The following is a 24,990-nucleotide window of genomic DNA, read 5'->3' as shown; positions in this document are numbered from 1 at the left end:
AGTCTCCAATCCCCCATGTCCCTCAGGTAACAGGAGTTCCAGTCCGGCGTGTAGTTCTCCATAAATCTCGAGCCAATACAGCTAAAATTTGGGGTTTGGTGCCCCCCATGTGATTGATATAGCAGACGGTGGAAACGTTGTCTAGTTTGAGGAGGATCGAACAGGAGACGTCCTTGGGAGAGAGAATGCGAATAACATTTGTCTGTGGACCATCTGCCACCGGTGTATATGGGAGCGCAATGAGCACCCCAGCCATGTAATCCAACTCTATCACAAAGTCTGGGGTGGATCCGAATATCGCTCGCCTGTTCCATGCTTCCATGTGGGCCAGCCACCAGGTCAATCCTCCCCTGGATTCCTCGTCTAGCGAAATATGTGTCTCCGGCTGTCATGGTCCATATTGGTACCAATGACAAAGTCAGAGGAAAATGGAAGGTCCTAAAGAGTGAGTTCAGGGATCTAGGAAGTAAACTAAAGAAAAGGACCTCCAAGGTAATATTTTCAGAAATATTACCTGTGCCGCGCGCTACAGCAGAAAGGCAGCGGGAGATTAGAGAGGTCAATGCGTGGCTGAAGTCTTGGTGCAGGAAAGAGGGTTTGGGGTTTTTAGAGCACTGGGCCGATTTTGCGCTTGGGTACAACCTGTATAGTCGTGATGGATTGCACCTAAACGGAAGAGGGTCTGCTGTGCTGGGGGACAGGATGGCTAGAAGGTTGGAGGAGATTTTAAACTAGTAGTAGGGGGGGAGGCTCAAAGTAATCTAGAAAATGGAGATAGCATAGAAATGAGATGGGCCTTAGCTCAGAACAATAGGGGTGGAGATGGGGGGAGGGGGAAGCTCAGAACAGAGGAGGTATGTAATATTGATTCACAAAAAGTACAAATGACTCATGGTAATATTAAATGTATGCTTACTAATGCAAGGAGCCTATATAACAAAATGGGGGAACTAGAGGCAATAGCATACACTAAACAATACGATATAATAGGCATAACAGAAACATGGTGGGATGAGACACATGACTGGGCAGTTAACTTAAATGGGTACACATTATTTAGGAGGGATAGGAAAAACAAGAAGGGTGGTGGGGTTTGTATGTCAGCCATGAGTTCAAGTCAAATCTTAGGCATGTGGAGTGTGACGAGGAAAATGTGGAAGCTTTATGGGTAGATATCTGCTTGGGGCAAACAAAGGGAAATACGTTATTGCTTGGGATATGTTATAAACCACCAAATGTAAATATTAATGAGGAAGAACTGCTGTTAGAGCAAATTGGTGAAGCTGCAAATCGGGGGAACACATTAATTATTGAAGATTTTAATTACCCGGACATAAATTAGAATAGAGGGACTAGTACTTCAGCTAGGTGAATCCGTTTTTTGAATGTGTTAAATGACACCTTTATGTCACAACTGGTACAAGGACCAACTAGAAAGGATGCTTGTCTGGATCTCTTTATAACAAACAATGTTAATCTTTTAACCAACATTCAAGTAGGGGAGCATTTGGGAAATAGTGATCACAATATGGTAACTTTTGAAATAAACTCAAAAAATCAAAAGCAGGTGGGGTATATTAAAACGTATAATTTTAAAAAAGCCAATTTTAATAAGATTAGGGCAGCTCTACAACATATCGACTGGCATAAATGCCTTAGTGATAAAAACACTGAGGAAAAATGGAAACTATTCAAACAAATATTAGAAAGGTACATTTCACAGTATGTACCATTGGGTAATAAATATAAAAGAAACAAATTAAAACCAATGTGGCTTAGTGGAGAAGTAAAACAAGAGATTAAAAATAAGAAAAGGGCTTTTAAAGCATTTAAATCGGACCAATCAGATGCATCCTATATAAGATATAAGGAAGCCAATAATACTTGCAAAAAGGCAATTAAAGTGGCTAAACTAGAAAATGAGAAATTGATAGCCAAAGAATGCAAAACCAACCCCAAACATTTTTTCAAGTGCATTAATTCTAAAAAAAACAAAAAATGAAAGTGTAGGTACACTGAAAACAGAGATGGGTCTGTTAGTCAATGAAGACCAGGAAAAGGCAGAAATTTTAAATAACTATTTTTCTTCGGTATATATTAATGAGGATCCTATGGCAAGAGATATGCATATGATTGCTGCAACAAACTTGCAGATAACTTGTGATTGGATAACTCGAGACAAGGTGCTACAGCTATTAAAGAAAATTAATGTAAATAAAGCTCCGGGGCCTGGCGGTATCCACCCACGAGTACTTAAGGAGCTAAGTGGGGAAATAAGTGAACCTCTGTATTTAATTTTTCAAGATTCTTTTGTTTCAGGTATTGTACCGGAGGATTGGAGGAAGGCAGATGTTGTTCCTATATTTAAAAAGGGTTCAAAATCCTTGCCTGGAAATTATAGACCTGTGAGCTTAACTTCTGTGACAGGGAAATTATTTGAACGGCTATTAAGGGATAATATTCAGGAATTCATTGGGAAGAACTGTGTTATTAGCAATAATCAGCATGGTTTTATGAAACATAGGTCATGTCAAACTAACCTAATTGCATTCTACGAAGAAGTAAGTAGAAATATAGATCAGGGTGTTGCAGTGGATGTGATCTACTTGGATTTTGCCAAGGCATTTGATACGGTTCCTCACAATAGGTTAGTCTTCAAACTAAAATAAATTGGTCTAGATGAATATTCTTGTTCTTGGGTAGAACAGTGGCTTAAGGATAGAGTACAGCGAGTTGTCATAAATGGTAAATTTTCAAGCTGGACAAAAGTGGTAAGTGGTGTCCCTCAGGGTTCTGTTTTGGGACCGCTTCTATTTAACATATTTATAAATGATCTTGAAATGGGCATTGAAAGCCATGTATCAGTGTTTGCAGATGACACAAAACTTTGTAAAGTAATAAAATGTGAGCAGGATATTGCCTTGCTGCAGAGGGATTTGGATAGATTGGGGGACTGGGCACTAAAATGGCAGATGAAATTTAACGTAGAAAAATGCAAAGTTATGCACTTCGGGGTTAAGAATGCACAAGCAATTTACACCCTAAATGGTAGTGAACTAGGGATAACCACACACGAGAAGGATTTGGGAATTGTTATAGACAACAAATTAGGTAGCAATATGCAATGTCAATCTGCCGTTGCTAAGGCCAGTAAGGTTTTGTCATGTATAAATAGGGGCATAAATTCTCGAGATGAAAATATAATTTTGCCTCTTTATAAATCGCTGGTAAGACCACACCTTGAATATGCTGTGCAATTTTGGGCACCTGTTCTAAAGAAGGATATCATGGCACTAGAAAAAGTGCAGAGACGAGCTACAAAATTGATAAAAGGAATGGAGCATTTTAGTTATGAAGAAAGGTTAAAAAATTTAAATCTCTTCAGTTTGGAAAAACGGCGCCTTAGAAGGGATAATAACATTATACAAATATATTCGGGGCCAGTACAAACCATTATCTGGAAATCTATTCATAAACAGGGCTATACATAGGACACGAGGTCACACATTTAGGCTTGAAGAAAGGAGATTTCATCTAAGGCAAAGAAAAGTTTTTTTTGCAGTAAGAGCAATAAGGATATGGAACTCATTGCCGGAAGAGGTGGTTTTGTCAGAGTCTATACAGATGTTTAAATTGCAATTGGATAAATACTTGCAAAAACATAACATACAGGGATACAATTTCTAATTAGTGGGATAATAGCTGCTTGATCCAAGGAGACATCTGACTGCTATTTTGGGGTCAAGAAGGAATTTTTTCCTAGTTTGTTGCAAAATTGGAAGCGCTTCAGATTGGGTTTTTTGCCTTCTTTTGGATCAACAGCAAAAGCATATGTGAGGAAGGCTGAACTTGATGGACGCAAGTCTCTTTTCAGCTATGTAACTATGTAACTATGTATCATAGGCCTCTTTTTAAGCAGGATGCTTTCAGTCTCTCCATAGCCCCGTAGTGTAATGGTCCCAGGAAAATCGCCTGGATGGAGGCGGCCAACAAGCCGATGACCCTTGCTAATTGTCACAGTGATATGTTTGGGTGGTTCATCAACCGTTTTATCACCTTCTTGATATTTGATATCTTCTCCGTCGAGAGTCATAGGACCTGTTCGATAGAGTCGACTCGAAATCCCAGGAACTCCACCTGTTGGGAAGGTTGTAGAACTGATTTTTCCCAGTTCACCAGGAAGTCCAAGTTTTAAAGGAGATGTATGGTCCATGACAGATGGACAGTCACTCGTTTGTGAAAGTAGGAGGATATCGTCTAAGTATATAATTAGTCTAATTACGTGTAGTCTTAGGAAGGCCACCACTGGTTTCAGGACTTTCATAAAGCATCAGGGTGCTGAGAACAGAGGCATGTGAAACGCCATTTCTTCGTTCCCCATCGGAATTGTAGCAGATTGTAGCAGACAGGGACTGTCAAGTAAGCCTCCTTCAGGTCGAGTTTGACAATCCAATCCATTGGTAGAAGTAGGTCTCTGAGGCAGTGGATACCTTCCATCTTGAAATGCTATGATATTGGACAAAGGCATTCAAGGGTTGCAAATTTATGACCGGTTGGACGCCTCTGCCTTTTTTGGCACCCTGGCATATCTCGAGGGACTTCCTTGATAGCTTTCTTTGCCCTTAATTCCCTGATCTCCGTGGAGATTAGGTTGACATGTGCTCTGGGCATACTGAGCACCCGCGGAGAGGTGTTCTGTATGGGTAAGGTGGTTAATTCTAAGTGGTATCCCTGGATTGTGTGTAATACCTATGTATCAGACTAGATCACAGCTCAGGCTTGGTAAAACAGAGCCAATCTTTCCCCCACATTTCCCCCACATGTGTGGGTGCTGTTTGTGTGCTGTGTGTGTGTGTGTGTGCTGTATGTCGGTGGGTGCTGTGTGTGTGCTGTATGTTTGGGTGATTGTGTGTATTGTGTGGGGGCCGTTTAGTAAATATCCCCCCTCCCTTCTTACCTTAGGCTGCAGCCTTCCCTGGTGGTCCAGTGGAGAGTGAACTCTAGCCTGCAGGGCTAGAGTTCGCTCTCGTGAGATCTGAGCATTGCCGCGGCAATGCTCAGATCTCACGAGAGGAACCCAGCGGAGCTGCTGGCCTCCATGCTGCTGTGAGCCGGTGAGGGAGATCTTTGAAAACCCCTGCTGCCATCCCACTTCCAGGCAAATGATTGTCGAGAGGAGGCAGTGGACAAAGGGGGTCCCCAAGGGAAGGAAGGGGATGAAAAACCCACCCCAGTGATGATAGAGGGTAAACTAGTTGGCACACTTAAAACACACTCACATCGAAATAGCAATAAAGTTAACAAATTGCCTCACTTGTAATAAAATACAATTGTGTAATGTAGAAATAAGGAATCTACTTAGCTAGTCTGAGGGAGCAGTGAAGAAAGAGGAAGAGTCATGGAGTGCTACACCGTATATATATTAGGTGCTAGATGCTAATTCGTAGCACTGTTGCTGTGCTACATTATGTTATTTTCTCTGTTGTATACATCTCTCTTTTGCTGCTGAGGGAAATTAAAGGAAAGAGAGAGCATAATAAGAGCCTCTGTGTCTTTAATAAAATTCTCATGTGCTCCTTGCATAAAGAATCTGCTCTCAGAGACTTGTTACAATTCATTTATCTTTACAGAACTTATTTTGTTGCAGTGTCAGTTTGATAGTTTTTAAGCTTATACAATGTTGCCTTGTTATCTGTGTAGAGATCTGTTGCATCTCATATGTCTTTACGACTTATTAAATATTTTCTTGTTTCCCTTTACTATTGGGTTCTTGAATTATTTTTTCTTTAGATGTTTAATTAAGTTTCTCTAGCCTTTGTACTCTGTTGCTGGTTGTGGATCTCCCACAGTCCTTTGTCCTGCACTCTAGCACATTATTGATTTCACTATGTTTTAATGATGTATCTATGTCTATTTGTCGTCTGATTGCTTCAGCTGATCAGTGAGGATTGTATAAAAAATGGTGACATTGTTTGCAAATGTCTGTTTGTTTGTGATGTTTCTCTTAACCCCTTAACGACGAGTGACGGACGAGGTCCGTCACTCAGGGGAATGCGTTAATGACGAGTGACGGACCTCGTCCGTCACCCGTTAAAATTAACCCCAGATCGCCGCAATCGCGGCGATCGCGGGGTTAATGGTGCTCCGGTCTGCCTCTGCATTAGAGGCAGACCGGGAGCACCGGATCGGGCTGTCAGAGTACATGTGCCCGCTCTGACAGCATGCCAGAGCGGGCACATGTGCTGTGTATACTCACCTCCGCCTCCCTGCACTTCCTGGTTCTGTGTGAAGTGCAGGGAGACGGATCTTCAGTGATCCTGCCCCCTGGTGGAAAGAAAATATAGTAAAATTAAAATCCCACCCCCCTTTACCCCCCCTTTACCCATTTTAATAAAAAATTAACCCCTTCCCTGCCAATTGATCACTGACTACAGTGATCAATTGGCAGGGATTACATTTTACTAAGATCTGATTTTTTTTTTAACCCCTGAGGGTTAATTCTTTTTTTTTTTTAACCCTCAGGGGTTCAATTTATTTTATTAATTAATTTAAATATTTTAAAATTATAAATTTAGCTAGCTGGGGAGGGTGGAAGTTAGTGGGGAATTGGGGGATTTAGTATTACGCTAACTAGGGGTTAACGTTAAAAAAAGTTTAAAAATACGCTTTAAAAAGTTAAAAAATTAAGTTAAAAAAAAGTTTTAATAACGTTTAAGTAAAAAATTTTAAAAATAAACCCTTTACCCAGTCCAAATAAAAATTAACCCCTTCCCTGCCAGTCGATCACTGCCTACAGTGATCAAAATACAGATCACAGTATTATACTGTTCTAATTTTTTTTTTAACCCCTGACGATTAACTTTTATTTATTTTTTAACCCTCAGGGGTTAAATTTATTTAATTAACTAATTTAAATATTGTATAATTAAATATTTTGCTAGCTGGGGTGGGTGGGAGTTATGGGAAAATGGGGAATTTACTGTTAGTGCTGCTTACTGCTAGTTAGGGGTTAACGTAAAAAAAAAAGCTTAGAAAAATGTTAAATCTGTAAAAAAAAGTTTTACGAAAGTTTAGGAAACTTTAAAAAAATGAATAATCAAAACAAAAGTTTAAAAAATAGTTTTAAAAAGTAAAAAAAGTTTTAAAAAGTAAAAAAATACATTTAATAACGCTTATTACCACTACACCTGGTACAAGCTAGCGGAAAAATGATCCCACGCTAAGGTTCAAAATATGCCTTTTGAAATACCCTGGGATGTCTTCTTTAAGAAATTGTATGGCTTTATGGGGTATTTGGATTATATAGCCTGGTAAAATACTCTAAAATGGGACATGGGCACAGCGTAAAAATTCAAAATTTGAAAAAAAATGGAATGGCTCTGTCCCAAATGTGCCCCTCCGATGTCCACATATACCTGGCAAAGGTACATACGGGGGTATTTTTGTACTCAGCAGACATAGCTGAGCAACATATGAAGTATTATACAGTGGTAGTACACATAAGGTTTGCAAAATATACTGTGCAAACTCACTTTGTGTGTCAAAAAGGCAGAAAAAACGCTTATTACCACTACACCTGGTACAAGCTAGCGGAAAAATGATCCCACGCTAAGGTTCAAAATATGCCTTTTGAAATACCCTGGGGTGTCTACTTTAAGAAATGGTAGGCCTTTGTGGGGTAGTTTGAATTTAAAACCTGCAAAGATGCTTGGAAATTGCACATAGGCCCGGCGTCAAAATTCAAAGTTCGGTCAAAACTGATATGGCTTGGTCTCCTATATGGCACTGTAGCTTCACAAAATAGTGCCATAGACATACAATGGGGGTGTCCTTTTACTCAGAAGACTTAGCCGAGCATAATTTGGGCGGTTTGAACTTAGTGGCACACATGAAATATACAAAATGCCCAGCAAAAATGCAATCCGTATGTAAAAAATGCACAAAATTATTTTTTACCACATACTTTGGCATGTAATGGTAAAAAAATGGGGGCATGTTAAGGCACAATATGCACCTTATGAGATACCCTGGAGTGTCTTCTTTTACAAATGGTAGGCCTTTGTGGGGTGTTTTGAACAGTAAAACTGTTATAATACCCCAAATGGAAGCATAGGCTCATTAAATCCGTCTCTCAAAATTCTACTGTGAATACTGAAAAGGACAGGTCTCCTGTATGGCACTGTAGCTTCACGAAATAGTGCCATAGACATACAATGGGGGTGTCCTTTTACTCAGAAGACTTAGCTGAGCATAATTTGGGGGGTTTGAACTTAGTGGCACACATGAAATATACAAAATGCCCAGCAAAAATGCAATCCGTATGTAAAATATGCACAAAATTATTTTTTACCACATACTTTGGCATGTAATGGTAAAAAAATGGGGGCATGTTAAGGCACAATATGCACCTTACGAGATACCCTGGAGTGTCTACTTTTACAAATGGTAGGCCTTTGTGGGGTTTTTTTGAACAGTCAAACTACTATAATACCCCAAATGGAAGCATAGGCTCATTAAATCCGTCTCTCAAAATTCTACTGTGAATACTGAAAAGGACAGGTCTCCTATATGGCACTGTAGCTTCACGAAATAGTGCCAAAGACATACAATGGGGGTACCGTTGTACTCAGCAGAAGTAACTGAACACATAATAAAACTTTGTACAGGAATAGCACACACCAAATTTACAAAATACACATGAGAAGTTCTTTGTTATAAGTTTGTGTGCGAAAACCCCCAAAAAACACAATTTTACTCCAATATTTAGCAGAGGTTGGCGGTAAAATGGCTACGTAGAAAGTGTCAAAACAACCTTAGGTAAATAGCCTGTGGTGTCTACTTTATATAAATATATACTTTTGTGTGGCAATTTTGTTTTCTTTTATGGCTATTAGGCTTACAAGACAAACATACCAAATTCTAAAATCGCTCCACATAAAAAGTTTATTTTACTCCTTGTGCTTTGTGACCTGTAACTACCAAAAAAAACTGAAAATCCCAGACACATTATATATTCTGTAATTCAGAACAACTAAATGAATTTATTTTTAATTACTTTCCTTAACCTGCACTAATTATGTACACATTATTATTGCAAAAACTGTAAAAAAAACACACAAAAATTCATTTTTTTGCATATTTCTGTATTTTTTTTTATAATAAATAAGCATTTATATATACATGTGTTACATCAAATTAAAGCCCTTTCTGTCCTTTAAAAAACGGTATATAATATGTGTCGGTGCAATAAATTAGTAAAATGCAAATTGCAGTTGAACGCAAATAGCAAAAAATGCAAAAAATGCCGTTGTCATTAAGTGAAAGACAAGCTTCTGAAGCTCTGTCCTTAAGGGGTTAATATGCAAAAATATTTGTTAATATATAGGGTATGGCTTAACTAGCTGGAAAATGTTTTCTGTGAATTTTTTTCTCCCGAATGTTTTTGATAAATTTCATTCAGGGTCATTGTGATTGCTTACACTTGAAAAACCCCTTAGTATTCAAGGTCAAACAGTTCTGACATTATTAGGTAAATTATAATCCCGTGTAATAAGCAATGTTAGCAATATCAACATGATCACAGTTCCACTGGTCTAATATGGTGTAACACCAGTTTTACCAGGATCAGATTAGTGATGAGATTTGTTTCCTATTCTGCATGTTGATCAGTCAATTCTATCCAATCAAAATCCAGCTGAAGAGGAGTCACCACAACTTTTAAGAAAACACTGAAAACTATCAGTAAATTTCCACAATTTACAGCACTGCAAAGGGACTTGAACATGCCTTTATACCAAATAGTACCCCAAAATATATGTGTTAGCTCATGGGCAGAACAAACAGTAAAATCTACTACTCTTAGATAGTATAGTAAAATCCATGACATAATAAACATCGGCACAATAGTTGGAAATTTAATTTAATTTTACCTTAAAGCAACAAACACACACTGCAATATCCTTGTAAAATAAAATAAAAAACAGGATCATTGAAAACCTGTCTTTCATTAACAAAACTGAAAAAAAATACCGGTCTGTAGCCTTTAACGTGTGATGTAGTCGAAAAACCCACAACCACACAAAATGTTTTTTTACCATTAAATGTGAGATACTAGTCAAACAAGTCCAAACTAGCGAGAATAGTATTTCATGACTTTGGAGACATTTCCAGCAGAAAAAAATATTCCTGAAATTTGGATTGTGGGATTGCTTTAGAAACAGTTTTCTGATTCTGGTCAAATATCAGAACATGTTATTAGCTGATTAATAATGCATGATTGTAATGTAGGCTTAAACTGGGTTAAGGTTCCACAACTCTCTAGGCAACATAACCACTAAAGCAGGCATTGAGTGTTTGAGCTAGGGTTGGCATTTTGGCCATTGAAAGGAGCGGATGATAGTTGTTAGTTCTGCTTTTTTTTTTTTTTAAGGATGAGATGGTAGAAAAGTGCAGGTTGCTGAGTTGGAACAGAAGATGGTTGATCAAGTTAAAAAAGGTTTATGTGAGGCTATTGCAAGTCTGGAGTATGAGGTTAGGCAGAAGGTACACTGAATTTTCATAAGGTAGTGGTCCAAGATGGGGGAAGGCATGTGAGCAACATAGCAAACATTGAGCAAAGACTAGAGAAGATGAGATCAAGGATGTCACCAGCAGTATGAGTGAGAGAGTTGGTCCTCGTATGAAGTCAAAGAAGGAAGTGAGGAAGTCAAAGAAAAAATCGAGAGGCAACCTAGCTTACATGGGTGTTGATGTGAAAGCTAAAATACCCAGGAAAGAGAGAAGGTATGGTGTCATGTTGGCTTTTTTGTCTAAATCTAAAATCATCTGCAATTCACCAATTACAAGCAAAACTATTAACTTATTCTTAATGTGTACTTGGCGCAGTAGTCCAACTTCCATTGGGTTTTTTTGTTTTTGTTTTTATTTAAAATTCTGTGTTTAGTGGAATTCTTTATCTGACATTGTTTGACAACAAATTTTGCTTAGCTTATTTCTATCTCTTAACTTTATAAAGGCAGATATTACTCTAAAATGAAAGGTTTAAATATGTTAATATTTCTTTAAGAATATATAACAATCTATATTTTTTTCCCATGGGGCCTGAAGATCAAAGCAAAGCAGTTTTGCAGCATTGTATATTGTTCTTTTTGTAGCTATGCTTATTTTTAAAGATGTTAGAATAGGAAACCTCACAGCTGGAAAGCCGTTTATATTTATATTGCAGAGTATGTGCTATTTTAAACTCTGTATACAATGTGTGCAATAATCTGAGTCTCTGGAGACTCTACTATAGATTGTAAATACAACTTGCTCCTCCTCCCTGATGCCGCTTTCTAAGAAAAAAACATTTGTTCTTTGGATATATATATAGAGAGAGAGAGAGAGTTTAGGGAAAGCAGTTACATTTTTCCCCATTTTTTCCTAACATTGGTCTTTAGTTGGAACTGGCACAAGTGGGATTCTTGGCAAGCAGTGTCTTTTAAATTTGCAGTACTTGTTATTTTATAATTATAATGCCTGTCTATCCTTCCTGGCACAGCCAGGGCATACCATGTAAATTAACATCTGTGACATCCAGTTTGGCTAATGTATTCATATAGCATTTGTTTGTAATGTGTTATGCTGGTCTATCTTGTCTTGTATTATTTGCCATCATCTCAAAAACTGATTGACAAAAAAAGGGGTTCCCACAGCTAGGGTCAGTAAGCAAGGGTTAGTACAGTGAACAGTTTGCTGTGGCCTAATGAATATGACGTGCCTCCAGCAACCATTGGGAGATTGAATAGGGAGGTAGTAGTCCCTAACCCTGATCTATTACATCTACCAGCTAGCTATTTCAGGTTTCCACCATCCTCTAAAATATAAACACAGGAGAGTTGTAATTTCCAATTTCCAGCTTTAGAACATAACATCTTGTTCTTGCATTTCCTGATATTGCGGAATGCTTATTTAGATGTAAGTATGTGAACTTCCTATCTTACTTACTGAGAAAAGAGAAGTATCAGCCTAGTACATGTCTTCAGGCTTTCAATGATTCTTTATATAATCAAGGTCAATATTGCAATTCATTTTTTTTATTTATTTGTTTTGTTTTTATCCACTCCACCATCAAAATCTCAGTTTTTCTGCACATCAATGGTATATAATGTTCCATGCTGGTCTATAGGAAGAGTAATAGATATGTGACTTCAGCAGAAGTGTTCTATTATAATTATAGCAATGGTACCAATTGCATACCAAAACTTAGAATCACTGCATTAGGTTTATTCCAGCCAAGAGCCATCACAAGAAATCATGGTTGGATAATATTTCTATTTAATTAGTTTAGGAGATTGAGGAGAAATTACTCAGAACAAGAAACCTGTAAATTACAGATGTAAGAAATTAACCCCTTAAGGACACATGACATGTGTGACATGTCATGATTCCCTTTTATTCCAGAAGTTTGGTCCTTAAGGGGTTAAAGGTCAATTTCTGACAAAGGGTTATTCGAACTACCTTCTAGAGTGTGCCTTAGAGTTACCAAGAGAAAATACCACAGAGAGACCAAATCGAAGAATAGGGAGAATGTTGTGGAGACCGTTTTTTGTTTATTTTGTTTACTTTCAAACTACAAATGTTTTTTTTTTTATTTAGACTTTTTAATTTGAACTTTTCTACATCCAGTAGTGCTTCTACTCAAGCCCTTACTTCTGTTAAATAGTTGTCTGTAGCACTCAACATTTTCCAAAATGTTATGGTTCTAAGTTAATTTTATGATCCCAATAAATCCACTCAATTTATATATTAGATTTTTTTTTTTAGAGACGCTTGCCCATAAGACCCATTCAGCTACTAATGTTTAGAGTTACAAATAGCTTGATAGGATTTAATCCAGGTGCTAATTGTCACGATTCCGGGAACACGCTAACACTCACACAGAAAAGGTGCAGTACCGGACGTTAGAGTGGCCGGGCTAAGCACACAAAGAATAGTCAGGAGACAAGCCGAGTAAGGAGAACCAGAAAACAGAATAACGAGAAACAAGCCGAGGTCAAAGCGTAGGAGAAAGTCACAAAGTCAGATAAACAAGCCAGAGAGTATGTAACCAGAAACACAAGTTCAGTAGCAATACTAGCAAGCAAAGACCACAACAGGGCAGAGAGGAACAGGAAAGGTAAGTATTTAAATACATAGGTTAATTCTGATTGTTAATTCTGATTGGAAATTATCCAATCACACGTGGGAGATATCTAGACCTCCCACTGTGATTGAGGCACTGTGCCTTTAACGCCGGGTCAGGTGGCTGACCCCGGCATTTATTAAATTGGGCGGTCTCCCAGCGTGCAGCGTCATGCATGCTGCCGCTGGGGAATGTAGAGGAAGACGCGGGCGGCATCCGTGGCTGGGTGGATGCCGCCCGCCGAGCACACGCCAGGAAGGGGACCGCGGACGGCTGGAGGGTGAGTGCCGCGAGCGGACTGCAGCCTCCCCTCGCAGCCGCCCGCGGGATCCTGACACTAATCTTTCGCTTAATCTGTTAGCCAAAACTTTGGCATATAGTTTAGTGTCGTTATTAAGTAACGATATAGGTCTAAAGTTCTGGCACATATCAGGGTCTTTACCTGCTTTGGGGATAGTTATTATACGTGCTTGTATGGCTTTTGGGGACATTACACCATTCGTTAGACATGTGCAATTTGTTTCGGTCCGAATATGAATTTGGACGAATTTCGGGCAATTCGGACGAATTTCGGGCAATTCGGACATTCAGGTACTTCCGAATGTCCAAATTGCTGAAGTGCCGAATTACCGAAGTGCCAAGGTCCCAAAGTTCCGAAATTACCGAATTTCCGAAGTGTCGAAGTACCTAAGTGCCGAAGCACAGTATTGCCTAAGTACTAATATACTTACCCAGTGAAAGAAGAAAAATGTTACATTGTATACAATTTTAAATAAAAAGTATACAAACATAGCCAGGATTCAGCTGTAAGCATTTGCAACACTTACAACAATCAAGTAACATACATTCATATAAAATGTAAGTTACTTGGCCAGTCATGTAATGACAGGAATGAATAAGTAGATAACTCCCTAATTCCCACGGTATTAGGGAGCGATCTACTAAAAGGCTGAAAGACCTGAATTGGTCTTTCAGCCAAATTTACTAATACTAAGTAAAGAATACTTAGTATTAGTAAATTATGCCCCTAATCGCGGTATAGCCTGGGGCTGCTCACTGTTAAAAAAAAAAAAAAAAAGAAGGTCCCCCTTCCCGAGCCCCCACCCCTGAGCGGCAGGTGGGTGCCCTAAATTATAATAAGGGGGGGACCTAATGTCCCCCCCCTGGCCCCCACCCCTGAGCGGTGGGTGGGGGCCCTAAATTATAATAAGGGGGGGGGACCTAACGTCCTCCCCCCTGAGCGGTGGGTGGGGGCACTAAATACTAATAAGGTGGGTGACCTAATGTCCTCCCCCCTGCCCCCCACCCCTGAGCGGTGTGTGGGGGCCCTAAATACTAATGGGGGGACCTAATGTCCTCCCCCCTGGCCCCCACCCCGGAGCGGCGGATGGGGGCCCTAAATTAGAATAAGGGGGACCTAATGTCCTCCCCCTGTCCCCCACCCCAGAGCGGTGGGTGGGGGCCCTAAATACCAATAGGGGGGGACCTATTGTCCTCCCCCCGGCCCCCACCCCTGAGCGGCAGGTGGGGGCCCTAAAAAAAATGTCCCATCCCCCCCCAGGTGACTAGGGGTCCCCAATCCCCTAGTCACCCACCAAAAAATGATCCCCCTATCTATCCCCCCTCACCCTAAAAATAATGAGGGGGGGACCTTTAACTAAGAACCTGTAAAAAAAAAAACAAAAAAAAAAAAAAACTTACCATTCAATGTTTTCTTTCTTCTAAAATCTTCTTTTTTCAGCCCCAAAAAAGGCCAAACAAAAAAAACATAATAACCGACGAAATTAAAAAGGGGTTACGTAATCCACCAATCAGAGAGTTATGAGTCAAATTACACAAATTACCTTTTCCCCATAAAATATAGTATGTATAGTGGGAAAGCATTGTATTGACTAAATATCAGCATTTCTGATTATGTCACCAAGGAGGCAGATTGGGGCGGGGCACGCTTCGGCGGACCCTCTGGGCACTGGAAATAAGGAGAGTTTTCTCTTTTCTAAAGGGGTGGCAAGCCACCTAAATGGTGGATTAAACACTATAGGGTCAGGAATACAGGTTTGTGTTCCTGACCCTATAGTGCTCCTTTAATGTAATGTATAAATCATGCCCCTGCAGTCTCGCTGCTCGACTCGACATTGAGTTAAAACACTTTGTTTATGCAGCCTAGTCAACCTCCCTGCATGTGTTCTACACAGTCTCCCTACTCAAGTCTTGCAGAAAAAGATATAATGTTTATACTTTTTTTTATGGCACGGTCTGTTTAAATTAGATTTTCCTACCACATTCTTTGTTAATAGCCTTCTAGACCCTGCAGGAGCCTCCTAAGTGTGCTTAAAGTTCAATTAACAGAACAGGAGATGAGAATGTATAAAGTATGCACATTGTGTGCCAAGATTTGATTGAAGATGTAACCATTAAATAAAGTGGTAGAGAATTGAGCATTGAGACTGCAGTTGCATCATCTATACCCCAAACTACTACACTTTTTTTGGTGTTTTGGTGCTTACAGCAATTTAAGTGTAAACTAAACTAATTTTCTCCATCAGCCAGCCATGTGTACAATGTACAAAAGTAAATAAAGGCCAGGAACTGAAAACAAGACAGTAACTAAACAAGCAGGACATTAAAGTGGGACTTTTGTTAGGATGTAGTTAGATGGTTTCTTCTTATATAGAACGTACATTTATTATTGAAATATGGCAACACAGCCATTGTGACAATGTGTTACATTCATTGTGGCTGGACTAGGTCTTCACCAAACGGATAAGAAAAATATGGATCTTGAGGCTAATCATTCCTCGCATTAACTGTAAAATGATGCTCTGTTATTGTAAATTGTCTATACAGGCAGACAATAAATGTGCTAAATGCAATGGCCCTATAACCTACTTCTAGTTAGTTGTAAACGCATGATGATGCCATGAAACAGGGTTAAAGGACTACTATAGTGCCAGGAAAACATACCTCGTTTTCCTGGCACTATAGTGCCCTGAGTATGCCCCCACCCACCGGGCTCTAGGGGTTGGAAGGGGTTAAATTGACCTCTTTCTCCAGCGCCGGGAGGGGTACTCCTTTTCCTCTCCTCCTCCTCCTCCTCGGCTGAATGCGCATGTGCGTCAGGAGCCGTGCGCGCATTCAGCCAGTCCATAGGAAAGCATTCTCAATGATTTCCTATGGACGCTGCCGTCTTCTCACTGTGAAAATCACAGTGAGAAGCGCGGAAGCGCCTCTAGCAGCTGTCAATGAGACAGCCACTAGAGGCTGGATTAACCATAATATAAAAATAGCAGTTTCTCTGAAACTGCTATGTTTAGAGAAGAAAGGGTTAATCCTAGCTGGACCTGGCACCTAGACCACTTCATTAAAGGGACACTCCAGGCACCCAGACCACTTCTTCTCATTGGAGTGGTCTGGGTGCCAACTCCCACTACCCTTAACCCTGCAAGTGTAATTATTGCAGTTTTTCCATAAACTGCAATAATTACCTTGCAGGGTTAACTCCACCTCTAGTGCGCATTAGGTCTCCTCGGCCGGTGGGCGAGATTAGTCTCGCCCACCGGCCGACGTAATCACCAGGAGGAGCGTCGCGGAGGCGGAGACAGCGGCGAGGGACATCGCCGCTGTCCCAGGTAAGTCACTGAAGGGGTTTTCGCCTCTTCAGTAACCGGGGATTGGGGGGTGGGAGGGAGAGGGACCCTCCAGTGCCAGAAAAACTGATCGTTTTTCTGGCACTGGAGTTTCCCTTTAAGCTGAAGTGGTCTGGGTGCCTATAGTGGCCCTTTTAAGATTAATATATTTGTTTTTAGTAATCACCATACCAGATCTAAATGGGATCAATAATAATCTTTAGTTATAGAAAAGAAGACACCTTTCTGATACTATAGATACATCTGTATCATTACATTCAGTCACAATACCACTTCTGAATTAGGACATGTAGAGAAAACTAGATTTATAAACACAAGGTTAACGGGTCACTCCATATACACTTGAAAGGTAGGTTATAGAACAAGTTAAAAAATTTTCTATAATTCCCATTAAAATAAAATTACTTTCTTCCATTTAGATAGCTCATTTGTTCCCCCAACCCAAATCTACCAATAATATAAGCGTGTTCTCATCACCAGCTCTGCTGTTTCAGAAGCTTTCACAATGCTTTCTACAACGGAGTTTATGTCGTCATCAAACACGTGTAGCCGTTATAAAAATAGCCTTCTTTAAATAACATACATGACGTAAAAATATACCGGGGTTATTTACTAAAGTGAGAATTAAAAGTGAATTTCATATTCAAAGTACAAAATGTCCGAACAGGAAAATTTCTCAGCGATGCTTGCAGTTTAGTTACTTGGCCAACAGTTACTGGAAGACAGGCAAAACATCTAGGCTTATAAATGGATTACATAAACCAAAAACAACTGCTATATGTTCACAGGAAAGGTGGAAAAGTTTTTTTTTGGCAGTTAATATAACAAAATAAACAAGGTTTTCCTCTGGGTGTAATTTTAGTCAGACCAATGCATGTTTTTAAATGTACATACATGGCTATAGAAAATAAATAAAATAGAAAATATGCCACCTGTTAATAAATGATAAGGGATAACATTTGCTGTTTACTTGATACTGAAATCCGAGATTCAAATAGGATCACTTTCCAATGCAAATGTCTCCACAGTACCCGTGAACAGTCACATACTGCAAATCACGGTACATGTGTTCAGTACAGACTAGGTCACTTTCCAATGCAAAAATCACGAAATATAATGTCCAATATCTCCTCTGCTCCCACTTTGCCTGTTATGGCCCCTAGCTGTCTGTGGGCAATACGTAGTTCCTCAGCCGCTATTACCAAATCCTGGTCCCTGTACGTGGGGTATTCCTGGAGGGCATCTAAGCACTTAGTGAGGTGTAGCCGATGCCGAGCCTGGGTGATGCTAGGAGATCCTTCCAGGGGATCACCACAACTGCAAGAAGAAAGGAACATAAAACTAAAAATAATATCAAGCACTATAAAACTTTAAATGGTTGCTGCATTCTTTTGGTAAAATATATACAAAAGAAAATTTCCCTAAAAATGAAATACAAATAACAAAATTAAAAAACTTGCAAGATTATGATTCACATTTCTTCACTGCACCAACCATTAAATGACAATTATATTCAAATCCCTCTTACATGTTTTCAAGTAGTTCTCGGAGAATGTCCAGGAAGTGGAGCACTCCTTGCCCAGTATGGCAGGACAGCAGGCATACTGCAGGCAGTTCAGGATTTCCACAAAGTTCCTGCAGTTGGATGAAAGATGACTGCTGGAGAAGATCCACCTTGTTGAACACAAGTATAACTCCACCAAAGTTTTCTGCCTGAGGGCAGGAGTGCAAGAGACCCTGCAAATGGGTTAGTACAGAGTCCTTGTCAAGGTCAACCTTACTTGCATCCACCACAGCTACAAGGATATCCGCATCACCCTGCCTTGGAGTACAAAAGAGGTGTCAGGTTTTGGGTAAAGACAATGAAGCAAACAAATACACATATATAAAAACTACACATTTTAAACAGTCAGTGTACCACACTGCATTACACTCATGCCACTAAACAACCACAACACCATAAACAGTACAAACACCCCTGTAAGTGCTAAACCACCAGTTTTAAAGATAGAAAAAAATGATTTGCACTCTCAAATGCAAAATCAAAAAAACCCTCTGTGGCTATTACTAAGGTAAAATATAAAATTTATATAAATACCCAGAAATAGGAAGTGCGAAGACTCCTCAACGTCTTCAATATCTTATACATAAAACCATAAATAGCACGACCTAAAAATACAAAGGGAGACCAATAGTGCAGACAAAAAAGCGCTAAAAAAATAAAAAAGAAGAACTATAAAACACTCACAAACATAGACGTTTAAAAGGCAGGGTATACTCAGTCTTCTTCAAGTGCTTCTTTTCTTCTTGTGTATGAAGATAGGTACTTAAAACAAAGCACAGAAAAAGAACATAGTGTGTAACTGTATAATTTTCCAAGTATTGCTTTATTGTGTACACTTACAAAATCAAGAAGTTAAAAAGGCCCATCAATATATACATCCACTGTCAGCTACCAGGTACAGATGAAACCGCCAGGATTAAAAGACAAAATTGGATGAAAAAAGGGTCCACAGTAAAATAATTAAAAAGTGAAATAAAGCTTGCCACCCTACGCGTTTCGTCTAAAAGACTTCGTCAGGGGCTTGTGGCAACAATACACAGTATACAAATACATACATTTAAATACCCTGCCAAACAAATTCTAAACCAATCAAAAAAATATCAAACCAATCAAAAAAGCTAAGCTTCCAAGTAAGTCCACCTGAAAGTAATTTCATCCATCCGTATTTCTTCCTCTTTTTTCATTTTTCGCGCTTCTTGAAAGCGCTTGCGTCCCAAGCCTCACTCTCCATGTTTCCGGAATCAGTCGCCGGTTCAGTTCCGGACACTTGCGTTTCGTCACTTCCGGGCGACACCGGAAGTTATCATAAGTCTTGTATGTGGAACGCATATGCGTTCCACTTGATCCGGAAGGGGCAGCTACTCTCCTTGGAACGCACATGCGTTCCATTCCGAACGGAAAAATCAATAGGAATCCTAGACTGGGATGCACAGGCACTCCCATCCGGACAAACAAACATGTATTTAGTTAGTTGATAAAAAACTTATAAAAGCACATCAGATGTAAAAATGAAAATGAAAAATACTAAATAAATGTCATTAAAACTAACAATGTATATGAAAAATAGATAATAAAAAAATAAAGAAGTAATATCTAAAAAATAAAATAAAATAAAAATAAATATAAATAAAAATAAACATAAAAATCTAAAATTCTTCAAAAGGATACCATTAAAGCCCTCATGCTAAAATTTAAATAAACAATCACAGAAAACATGCCATATCGAAATCTACGTTCATACCATCAGGTTGCATTGTTCTTAGGGTGTGGATCCAATATCCTTCTCTCTGTCTTAATTTTAATACTAGATCTCCACCCCTCTCATCCAGACACACCTTTTCTATCCCAATACATGAAAAAGCACCGGAATTAAAATTTGGACACCTGGTACAGTGAACCGGTACTGAATGGGTTAATAACTTATTCTTAATATTATTACAATGTTCTAGAAATCTTCTTTTCACTGGCCTAATGGTCCGTCCGACATATTGGGTTCCACACCCACATGTCAGAAGGTATACCACATGTGTGGAATTACAAGTGATATGTTGCCTGATTTTAAATTTTTTCTTTGTTCTTGAACTACTAAAATAATAGCTTTTACTATTCTTAAAATGACAACTCTTACAAGTACCACATGTGTAGAAACCTCCACGTATTTCATCTCCTTGCTTATCTTTGTTCCTAAAAGTACTAGGTGCCAATGTGTTTTTAAAACTCCTCCCTTTTTTAAAAATAATTTGTGGAACCGGTGGAAGTTCTGTTTTTAAAAAATCATCTTCTAATAATAAAGGCCAGTGTTTATTTAATATTTTTTTAATTTGTTTAGCATGAACATTATATTGGGTATTAAAAGAAAAGGCAAATTTATTTCTAACCAGTGACACCCTCCTATCTTTATTAAGTAATAAATCCCCTCTATCTTTATTAAAAGAATGCGTTATCTCCTTGTTAATAAAGTTATTTGTATATCCCTTTTGTATAAATTTATTTTTTAAAAAAGAGGCCTGATTCAGAAAAACTCCCTCATCTGTACAATTCCGCCTAATCCTTGTAAATTGACTTCGTGGAACCCCACGAAGCCAATTAGGGTGATGGTTGCTTTCCGTATTAATATAACTATTAGCATCAGTGGGCTTAAAAAAAGTTTTAGTCTTGATTTTAGCATCTTCAATAAAAATCGTAAGATCTAAAAAATTAATTTCATCATAGCTAAAAGTCGGAGAAAAAATTAAAAAGAGTTGATTACAATTAATATAATCAATAAAATCTTTTAAATTACTTTCTGAACCGTTCCAGATGAAAAGAACATCGTCTATATATCTCCTCCAGAGTACCAAGTTCGCGCCGAAGGGGTTGTTCTTCCATATAAAGTTGTTTTCCCAAAAATCCAAAAAAATATTGGCATAACTCGGCGCGAACTTGGTACCCATGGCGGTTCCCTGTAACTGAAGAAAAAAGTCATCATTAAAAGAGAAAAAAATATGAGTTAAAATGAAATAAATACTATCCAACAGAAAACTGCTAAAATCCGTTGATATCTCTGAGTCTAAATCTAAAACTGACTTGACTGCTGCAAGCCCAAGGTCATGTCGAATAACAGTATACAGTGATGTTACATCAACTGTGACCCAGATGTAATCTTTTTTCCATTCAAGGCACTCCAATTCTTGTAACAGACTTTTAGTATCTTTTAAATAGGACTTCGCCCCCTGGGCGTATTTTTGAAGAAAAAAGTCTATAAATTCCGATAACTTTGATGTGAGTGAGTCAACCCCACTGATAATCGGTCTACCGGGGGGCTGGGTTGTTGACTTATGCACTTTGGGCAAAAAATAAAAAGTCGGAATCCTTGGGGCTACTGAATATAAAAACGAAAAATTCTTATCATCAATAATACCTTCTTCCCTGTATTTAGTAAGTAATATTTTTAACTCACTGTTAAAAGTAGCGTTGGGGTTGGAGGATAATTTCTTATAGGTGGTGGTATCCCCTAAAAGTCTATCTGATTCTTTAAGGTAATACTCTGTAGACATAACCACAGTGCCACCCCCCTTATCGGCACTTTTAATAACGATATCTTTACGTTCTTTAAGCGATTTTAATACTTTATTTTCCTCTTTGGTCAAATTAAAATTCCTCAGTTTAAAATCTATTTTATTCATATCCTTATTAACCATTTTGAAAAAGGCCTCTAATTGATGACCTCTTTCATTAGGGAAGAAAGTAGACCTAGGTTTAAAAATTGATTTTGGAGCACTATTCGAATTATCATTCTTATTACAAAAACCTTCCATTTCTTTCTTTTTAAAAAATCTCTTTATAGACATTTTCCTTACAAACTTATTAAGATCAATAAATAAGTCAAAGGGTTTAGCAGCAGTATTTGGAGAAAATTTTAAGCCTTTTTCTAAAATTAAAATCTCGGTCAAAGATAAAATTACATCATCAATTAAAAAAATGCCCTTAGATAGGGCTAAAGTTTTTATTTCGAATGGGTCGTCCCTTCGCTTACTCGCCTCCTTTTCCCTGGGGCATTCCACTCTCCCAGGGGGGCAAATCTGTTCGTCAAATCTACTTCGGGTAGTTTGGGGGAGAAAAATTGATTTATTTGTCCTTTTTTCTTTTTTTGGTTTCGCCCCTTGTCTAAAAAATGATCGATCTCCTCAAAGATCTTTTGTGAGTCTGAATGGATCTTTGAGAGATCTTTCTTTTGTTGAAAATTTTTTATTGGGAATTGTTTCTTGTTAGTTCCCTGGGGTTTAACCATTTTCCAAGGACTCTCTAAAGATGTATCCTTTCTATGTTTAGTTGGAGATTTATTTCTAAATGGAACCTTAGGCCCATTTGTTTTCTGATAATTGGGACTAAAAGATCTTTTTTCTCCTCTTCTATCTATCCTAAAGTTGTTAAAATCACTCTTGTAGCCACCATTGTGTTTAAACCTATTTGGTTTGTTTGTAATTGAATGGAAATTAGAATCTCTATCATTTTTGTCTCTAACATATTTTCTATTCTTTGTTTCTGCTATTCTTTCATCAATTTTGTTCACTTTCTCAATCAGAAATTTTTCTTTATTTTTAAAGCCTTCATCGTCTTTATCTAAGCAGAAATCTTGTTCTAACTTATCCATATCAATGGACAATTTATTCAAATTATCTTTTTCAAAATCTATGATAATTTCCATTAGCGTTAAAGAGCACTTTTCAAGAGCTGTATCCCATCTAGAAGCGTATGCTGAAAATTCTAAACCATTTGCGGGATCTTTCTTCAATCTCAAGCCTCTAGGTATTAGGTTCTCTTTAATATAGGCTTCTAAAAATGAGATCTCCCACCATTTTTTAGTTTCTTTAATCGCAAACTTTTCCAACTTAAAGAAATAATCGTCAGAATTAACATTCTTTAAAATTGGCGCACCTTCTAATTGGCTAGAAAATAATGAATTAAATCTAGCTTCTCTCGTGGATTTCAGCTCAGAAAACATGCTCCTTTTTTGTGTCATTATAATCACCAGGGTAAATGTGAGGAATATACAAGCAGAAAAAACCCAATATGTCGGACGGACCATTAGGCCAGTGAAAAGAAGATTTCTAGAACATTGTAATAATATTAAGAATAAGTTATTAACCCATTCAGTACCGGTTCACTGTACCAGGTGTCCAAATTTTAATTCCGGTGCTTTTTCATGTATTGGGATAGAAAAGGTGTGTCTGGATGAGAGGGGTGGAGATCTAGTATTAAAATTAAGACAGAGAGAAGGATATTGGATCCACACCCTAAGAACAATGCAACCTGATGGTATGAACGTAGATTTCGATATGGCATGTTTTCTGTGATTGTTTATTTAAATTTTAGCATGAGGGCTTTAATGGTATCCTTTTGAAGAATTTTAGATTTTTATGTTTATTTTTATTTATATTTATTTTTATTTTTATTTTATTTTATTTTTTAGATATTACTTCTTTATTTTTTTATTATCTATTTTTCATATACATTGTTAGTTTTAATGACATTTATTTAGTATTTTTCATTTTCATTTTTACATCTGATGTGCTTTTATAAGTTTTTTATCAACTAACTAAATACATGTTTGTTTGTCCGGATGGGAGTGCCTGTGCATCCCAGTCTAGGATTCCTATTGATTTTTCCGTTCGGAATGGAACGCATGTGCGTTCCAAGGAGAGTAGCTGCCCCTTCCGGATCAAGTGGAACGCATATGCGTTCCACATACAAGACTTATGATAACTTCCGGTGTCGCCCGGAAGTGACGAAACGCAAGTGTCCGGAACTGAACCGGCGACTGATTCCGGAAACATGGAGAGTGAGGCTTGGGACGCAAGCGCTTTCAAGAAGCGCGAAAAATGAAAAAAGAGGAAGAAATACGGATGGATGAAATTACTTTCAGGTGGACTTACTTGGAAGCTTAGCTTTTTTGATTGGTTTGATATTTTTTTGATTGGTTTAGAATTTGTTTGGCAGGGTATTTAAATGTATGTATTTGTATACTGTGTATTGTTGCCACAAGCCCCTGACGAAGTCTTTTAGACGAAACGCGTAGGGTGGCAAGCTTTATTTCACTTTTTAATTATTTTACTGTGGACCCTTTTTTCATCCAATTTTGTCTTTTAATCCTGGCGGTTTCATCTGTACCTGGTAGCTGACAGTGGATGTATATATTGATGGGCCTTTTTAACTTCTTGATTTTGTAAGTGTACACAATAAAGCAATACTTGGAAAATTATACAGTTACACACTATGTTCTTTTTCTGTGCTTTGTTTTAAGTACCTATCTTCATACACAAGAAGAAAAGAAGCACTTGAAGAAGACTGAGTATACCCTGCCTTTTAAACGTCTATGTTTGTGAGTGTTTTATAGTTCTTCTTTTTTATTTTTTTAGCGCTTTTTTGTCTGCACTATTGGTCTCCCTTTGTATTTTTAGGTCGTGCTATTTACAGTTTTAAAGATAGCCTTCTGTGGATAGATATATATATATTTCAAAGATCCCCAGATTTTAATTCTTGAGATGAAAATTTGATGAAGGCCCAGGACAAAAGAGGAATGGAATGCAGAGAAAAAAATTAAAATAACATAAAATTCAAGAAGTCAGGAAAACCTG

At 38.2% G+C, this 24,990-nt stretch overlaps 1 protein-coding gene across 2 annotated transcripts in view; it reads right to left on the bottom strand.

Moving 5' to 3' along the window:
- The window catches only part of GTPBP3 (GTP binding protein 3, mitochondrial), a 318,683-nt gene that overhangs the window by 228,792 nt on the left and 64,901 nt on the right, over positions 1 to 24,990 (bottom strand). The window contains exons 8-9 of one of the 2 annotated variants that reach the window (XR_010090896.1): positions 18,338 to 18,631; positions 17,389 to 18,126 (exon numbers count right to left, since the gene is read on the bottom strand). Coding sequence is in view for 1 of the 2 variants with exons in the window: in XM_063455364.1 (XP_063311434.1) it covers positions 17,895 to 18,126; positions 18,338 to 18,631 (526 nt within the window). In the remaining variant the exon portion in view is untranslated. Of the gene's footprint in view, positions 1 to 17,176; positions 18,127 to 18,337; positions 18,632 to 24,990 lie in introns of those variants that run through there. The other variant, XM_063455364.1, reaches the window with a different exon arrangement.

The sequence above is a fragment of the Pelobates fuscus genome, chromosome 5 (assembly GCF_036172605.1).
Source record: "Pelobates fuscus isolate aPelFus1 chromosome 5, aPelFus1.pri, whole genome shotgun sequence".
Lineage (NCBI taxonomy): Eukaryota > Metazoa > Chordata > Amphibia > Anura > Pelobatidae > Pelobates > Pelobates fuscus.
Note: the sequence above shows the minus strand (reverse complement) of the source record. Positions and strands in the feature narration are given on the sequence as shown.